The 7,246-nt window shown below is 36.4% G+C and overlaps 1 protein-coding gene across 1 annotated transcript; it reads left to right on the forward strand.

The window, feature by feature from the left end:
- The first annotated feature begins 1,229 nt into the window (after positions 1 to 1,229).
- Positions 1,230 to 5,905, forward strand: LOC138313285 (small ribosomal subunit protein uS4-like). The gene is given in 5 exon segments (XM_069253791.1): positions 1,230 to 1,486; positions 1,642 to 1,794; positions 1,797 to 1,827; positions 5,455 to 5,558; positions 5,801 to 5,905. Coding segments are annotated over 5 exon segments (570 nt in total). The 5' UTR covers positions 1,230 to 1,269; the 3' UTR covers positions 5,866 to 5,905.
- The last annotated feature ends 1,341 nt before the right edge of the window (positions 5,906 to 7,246 follow it).

A 7,246-nucleotide genomic window follows, 5' to 3' on the forward strand; every position in this document is an offset into this window, starting at 1 on the left:
GATCCGCCGAAATGTAAAGCAGCCATTTGCTTTTACAACAATAGCCTCCTGCGCTATTCCCCTTGGTCCGATTTTGCCAAACAAACTGTTGGAGTACCTGGCATAGTCGCGAGAGACAGACACGTCATAGCATGTTTTATTTGGTTCCATCAATGCAATTCACACGAGTATCAAAATGACTTCTCCCAGAAATATACTTTTTTCTCTTATATTTTACTGTAAATTTTACAATCAGCTTCCACAAATTGCTTATCAACAGTAAACTGACAGTTAGCCAGGGTCTATATACCCAAACAATCTATGCGAATTAGTTCTGTTCCAATTGCAGCACAGGTAACGCGTTTTAGGCTTGTCAAAATATCCACTGGTTAAAGCCATTACATGAACCTTAATGAAACGGCATGATGCCATCTGTTTGTGTAGTTTAATTGCTGCTCCTCTAATGCCTAGTTAAAGAACCGTTGACGGGCAACGTAAAGGTTGAGATCGATGGTTGATTGGTTTCACTTTGATTATGCAGGTCGGATTTTTAAGTCGTAAATAAACTCTTAATGACATCAAATAAAATTCATAAAATATCTGAGCACGAAAGCTCAAAGTTCTAGCGTAAAGTTCCGTTTGCAGCCATACAACTACGAATGACTTGCTTACGAAATTAAGAAAGATAATGATATTTGTATAACCAAAGATCAGGATTTATCAGCGAGTTTCGAGATATAATAAAATACTTTTTGTAACCACATGATCTTTACCTTCTGTCAATAATATGTAGCATAAATATATAAAACAAATATCCCCATATACAGCTCCTGTGGTGTAACAAATTGCAGTATTTTATTTCAATTTAATCGCTGCCTCTGCCAGGGGTCAAACTCGGAACCGCTGGATTACTTGTTTGACATCTACTGATCATGAAGCTAAACAGGAATCCTCTCTTATCAAGAATTATATTTTGGTATTTATATTACTACTGAAAATTAAAGTATATAGATATCACTATTAACTACAGTAACCAGGGCCTATTCTCTAGCCTGAAAAAACATGACATGGAATACCTTTTCGAATTGCCAGAATTGGGATTTGTTATATTTCAAAAGTGAAATATTGAGATATTGGTATGCATGCTAAACTTTTTTCAATTATGAAAAAAAAACATGGCTTTGTTTATACTCCAAAATTCACTACAGAATAGACCCCGATAACAAATAAAAACATGGCAAAAGGACTCCATGTTTGAAATTGACTTTAAATTTTTCAGATTAGGCAATCATGCCACGTGTGCCAATTGTAACGAGTAAGACCTACACCACTCCCCGACGTCCCTTTGAGAAGGAACGTTTGGACCAGGAGTTGAAACTTATTGGTGAATATGGTCTCCGAAACAAACGTGAAGTATGGCGAGTAAAGTACACCTTGACCAAAATCAGGAAAGCTGCCCGAGAACTGCTTACCCTTGACGAGAAGGATACCAAACGACTCTTCGAAGGTATGAAATGTTTTGAAATGAAAAGACGTTTGGACTCTTTTGAAATTCAAGCTAGAACTGATCGTGATAGATTTTCAGGGGTGAACGAGTCCACTTATCATTTTGAGACTAAAATTTTAAATTACAGAATTTTCGTACAAATTTCTTTTTACCAGGTAACGCCCTTCTGAGAAGATTGGTTCGTATTGGTGTGTTGGACGAAACCAAAATGAAGCTCGATTATGTGCTGGGTCTTCGTCTTGAAGACTTCTTGGAGCGTCGTCTACAAACACAGGTGTTCAAGCTCGGACTTGCCAAGAGCATCCATCATGCCGTGTGTTGATCAGGCAAAGACACATCAGGTATTGTTAAATATTTAAGAGTATGATGTACAATAACTTTAGTTATATCAAACAGGAATTGTGAGAACCACCAACTTTTGTATAATACACAAACTAGCCTATCATAGCCCAGTTGAAGTAAGGATTTGTTACTTAAAATAGCCTAAATCACTGAAATCTCAGCTTTTGCTATACTTTTCATAAAATTGCATTAATAGATGCCAAGATTAAGTACACAGGGCTCGACAATTACTTTTAACCTTGTCCGTACCAGTATAAATCTGTCAGACTAGTACATCATGATACACACTTGCCGGCTCGGACAAGTGATTTTTAGTTGGAACTTAATTCTCATAAATGCCAAAAAATATTTAAAACGCCTCTCTTGCAGAAATCAATAGTTGTTCATGCCATTTTTCTTATAAAATGTGACTTCAAAAAGATCGATTTAACTCAAATGGTACCTGGAGGTACGTTACTGGTACTTTAAATGAAAGCCAGATGTGTTCCGATCAAGAAAATCTGGATCACTGTTGCGTTTGTATGTAAGGGTCGCTCAATTGTAAGCGCTGAAATGACATACTGTTTATAATGGAGAATGAGTTTTAACAAAATATGGCTTCAGCTTCGAAGGGAAAAGAAAAATACCTGATATATCTGATAAGAAAGCACTACAGCATTTACTTTTGTAACTTTAGTTATAAGTCACAACTGAAGTTCAATAATCAATGAACAAAACATAAAAATAAAGGTAACTGACACATTTTATTTCAATAGTAAGTAACATGACATTATGTAAACATTTTTTTCTCTGCAAGGTTAATGGTTAAAGTTTGGACAAGTGGATTTAGTTGTCGGACAAGTGATTTTAGCCCACCATCATCAGATGGTGGGCTATTCAAATCGCCTTTTCGTCCGTTGGTCCGTGGTCCGTCCGTCCGTCCGTCCGTCCCGTTAACAATTCTTGTTACCGCTATTTCTCTAAAAGTACTGAAGGGATCTTTCTCAAATTTCATATGTAGGTTCCCCTAGGACCCTAGTTGTGCATATTGTATTTTGGGACTGATCGGTCAACAAGATGGCCGCCAGGCAGCCATCTTGGATTTTGATAGTTAAAGTTTGTTACCGCTATTTCTCAGAAAGTACTGAAGGGATCTTTCTCAAATTTCATATGTAGGTTCCCCTAGGACCCTAGTTGTGCATATTGCATTTTGGGACTGATCGGTCAACAAGATGGCCGACCAGCCGCCATCTTGGATTTTGATAGTTAAAGTTTGTTACGGCTAATTCTCAGAAAGTACTGAAGGGATCTTTCTCAAATTTCATATGTAGGTTCCCCTAGGACCCTAGTTGTGCATATTGTATTTTGGGACTGATCGGTCAACAAGATGGCCGCCCAGAAGCCATCTTGGATTTTGATAGTTAAAGTTTGTTACCGCTATTTCTCATAAAGTATTGAAGTGATCTTTCTCAAATTTCATATGTAGGTTCCCGTAGGACCCTAGTTGTGCATATTGCATTTTGGGACTGATCGGTCAACAAGATGGCCGACCAGCCAGCCGCCATCTTGGATTTTGATAGTTAAAGTTTGTTACCGCTAATTCTCAGAAAGTACTGAAGGGATCTTTCTCAAATTTCATATGTAGGTTCCCCTAGGACCCCAGTTGTGCATATTGCATTTTGGGACTGATCGGTCAACAAGATGGCCGACCGGTGGCCATCTTGGATTTTGATAGTTTAAGTTTGTTACCGCTATTTCTCAGAAAGTATTGAAGGGACTGTTCTCAAATTTCATATGTAGGTTCCCCTAGGACCCTAGTAGTGCATATTGCATTTTGGGACTGATCAGTCAACAAGATGGCCGCCAGGTAGCCATCTTGGATTTTGATAGTTAAAGTTTGTTACCGCTATTTCTCAGAAAGCACTGAAGGGATCTTTCTCAAATTTCATATGTAGGTTTCCCTAGGACCCCAGTTGTGCATATTGCATTTTGGGACTGATCAGTCAACAAGATGGCCGCCAGGTAGCCATCTTGGATTTTGATAGTTAAAGTTTGTTACCGCTATTTCTCAGAAAGCACTGAAGGGATCTTTCTCAAATTTCATATGTAGGTTCCCCTAGGACCCCAGTTGTGCATATTGCATTTTGGGACTGATCGGTCAACAAAATGGCCGACCGGTAGCCATCTTGGATTTTGATAGTTAAAGTTTGTTACCGCTATTTCTCAGAAAGTATTGAAGGGATTGTTCTCAAATATCATATGTAGGTTCCTCTAGGACCCTAGTTCTGCCTATTGCATTTTGCGACCACCATCTTGGATTTTGATAGTTTAAAGTTTAAAAAGCAGAAAAAAGAAGTGTAAGTTTGAAAAGCAGAGAAAAAATCCCTCTTTCATTTGTCAGACATAGATCAATCTTTGGTGGGCGCCAAATCCCTCTGGGATCTCTTGTAAAATTACTTGCCCCCAAGTGTGAAAAAGTGATATTGTGGAGCCCTGGTACAATTTACCGAAATCTGTGGGATCTTGTTACTTGGAAAGTTCAAAACTGTGAAAAAGTGATATTGTGGAGCCCTGGTACAATTTACCGAAATCTGTGCAGTAGAAGTGTTTGTTACTTGGAAAGTTCAAACTATGCAACTTTTCTCAAAGTATTAAATCTATTTTCAATACTTTCTTACAAATTAAATGCGATTTGTGAAAATGTTTAGGGAAAGTTCATTTTAAAGCATTTTTTATCAATTTTTAGCAACAAATCCATACTCCAATTAGGATATAAGGTAAATACTCTAGTTTGCCTATAATACGCAAATTAGTGTTTTCCATTACCTACTAAAGGCCAAGTCAGGTAAAATTGATACTTAAAAAAAAATCTTTTTATGTGGTAGTAATTACTTAAATGTGTTGTCTCATTAAAATATTGGACTTATTTAAACTTTAGCTGCCACATAAGTTGATTTAGGAAGTGACCTTCTTCCACTCCGATAGGCCACTGATGCACAACCGTATGCTTCATGTCTTTCGTGATCAGCTGGCAGTGACCTTGATCTCGACGACAGAAGGCCACTTCCACATTTACTGTGGTACGTCTTCTCGAGAGGTTGAATTCTAATATTCTGACAGACCAATGAGGTTTTTCCTTATGTCTGTTATAGTACCTATCGAGTATATATATTTGAAGAGGTATGCTGATTTTCTACAATAGTAAATAAATCAGGTCATGTTTATTTTATCAAATTTCTATTCCTGTGAACATTTCAAAATTATTTTGATGCCAAATTTTATACAACTAATGTAATATTGTATCAATAGAACATTTATGAGCAGTTATTTCAGAATTTGTAATTTGTTTACATGCAAAATTTTGTGTTCTTCATGATGTCTATTAGAACATAAATTCATGAATTAAAAATTGTGTTAAGCCATTCAAAAAAATATTTGTTTCCGATAACCCGACCGACCCTATAAAATCGGTGCCTACTCAAAAACTTTTTATAAAGTCAACTTCAGTTTTTCACTGCAGGAAACTGGTATGAAGAGGGAAGAGGGAAAAAAATCCCTACCTACAGACCCTTCATTTTTAAAGGGTGTTACTAGAGGAAACAAGAATATCTTTTTATTTGGCTTTATGCTCGTATTTCTGTTTGTAGAGTAAGGAAACAAGTAGTAAACATCCCATCCTACATGGTCCGCTTGGACTCCCAGAAGCACATTGACTTCTCCCTTAGGTCACCATATGGAGGTGGACGCCCAGGTAAGAAACGGTCCAATACTTGTTAACTTTGATTTACTACATTTACATTTAGAATTTTGTGGGAAATTCATTGTATAATTTATTTCTTATAAATCTGGCAACTGTTTCTAAAAAAAAATTAAAATACTGTTATTGGTATAAATTGGTAGGTTCTTAAATATATACGAATTGAAATCTTCTGGTTGTTGTGTTAAGGACAGGTTACAAGATTATATGTGTAACTCTGATCCATTGTTTTGTAGGACGTGTAAAGAGGAAGAACATGAAGAAGGGCAGTGGTGGAGGAGGAGACGAAGATGAGGATTAACTCTAGATTTTCTTCTCTAATAAACCCATCAATAGCTTGATCTTTTTATTGTCTTTTCAATCATTTCGTCAAGGATTTTCATGGTGCGATAGTGTCCATCGTCTATATCCTTTGGTTCATTTTTGGGTAAACATGAGGATAGAACAACACACATAGGGGTTATGTTCTGGTGGTCTTTACTCTCCATGTTCTTCACTTCCAATGTATATTTTAAGCACTCTGCAAATTCCACTGAAATCAAGACTACATCTGACATGTGTACTGTAGAGTTTGGGGTAACATCGCCTCGGGACTCTTATGTGATTCTTGAGGCAATGGTTGATGGATATCTGAAGTATTGTCAGAAAGTTACTCCAGATGTAGTGTTGTTCAATCTATGAAATTGGGGAAATGCAAGGAATGTTTGATGACAGGATAGCTGCTTCACTTTCTAAAACCTACAATACTGAAACCATTTCAATAATAGATAAGATTAATGATATTCGCACAAGCGTTCAAAGTGTGCGACCTTGCTGGGCATTAAAGCCAACTGCATGTTAAATTTTTGCAAGTATGAATGCCAAATTGAGAAGAATTTAGTTTGCAGTGGTAAATATCTATGTAAACGCAACATTTGTTGTCTAATTGTAGGGAATATTTAATAAGTAGCATGCTAAAGAGTTACTTTGGAATAAATTATAAAGGATGTAATGTAAGAATAACTGACATTTATTCATATTTCATCAGTATTTTAATCAATCTTCACTATAACAAGGCACACATAGTTGAAAATGCTAATACAGTAAAACCCCTAACTAACTCGAACAGCAGGGGACCAGGTCAATAGTTCGAGGGAATACGGGCAGTGACCTTCGATCTCGACGAGCAGTTGGTCAACACATCCGACAGTCGAAATGTCCGGTACTTCGAACTATGATGAAAAATAATGCACTGGCAATGACATTTTAAATTAAGTAACCCTATCATTCAGTACCATTTATGGAATTTGAAGAGGAAGGCCTTAAATCAAATTCATTCACACAATAGTGAAATCGTCATCTAGGTCAATTTTACAAATTTCTATATCCTGGTGAACATTTCAAGGAGTGTTATTTTGAAAACATTTATAAACTAATGTAATATTGTATCAATAGAACATTTATGAGCAGTTATTTCAGAATTTGAAAAAATTTGTTTACATGCAAAATTTTGTTTACTTTCATCATGATGTCTATTAGAACATAAATTCATGAATTAAAAATTGAAACCAACAAAGCCATTTAAAAAAAATATATTTGTTTCCGATTACCCGACCGACCCTATAAAATCTGTGCCTCTTTTGTCATTTCACAATGCGTACTTTTTAATAAACGGATCAACAACTTCAGTATTTTCACTGCAT

Source organism: Argopecten irradians, unplaced genomic scaffold (assembly GCF_041381155.1).
Source record: "Argopecten irradians isolate NY unplaced genomic scaffold, Ai_NY scaffold_0633, whole genome shotgun sequence".
In the NCBI taxonomy this organism is placed as follows: Eukaryota; Metazoa; Mollusca; class Bivalvia; order Pectinida; family Pectinidae; genus Argopecten; species Argopecten irradians.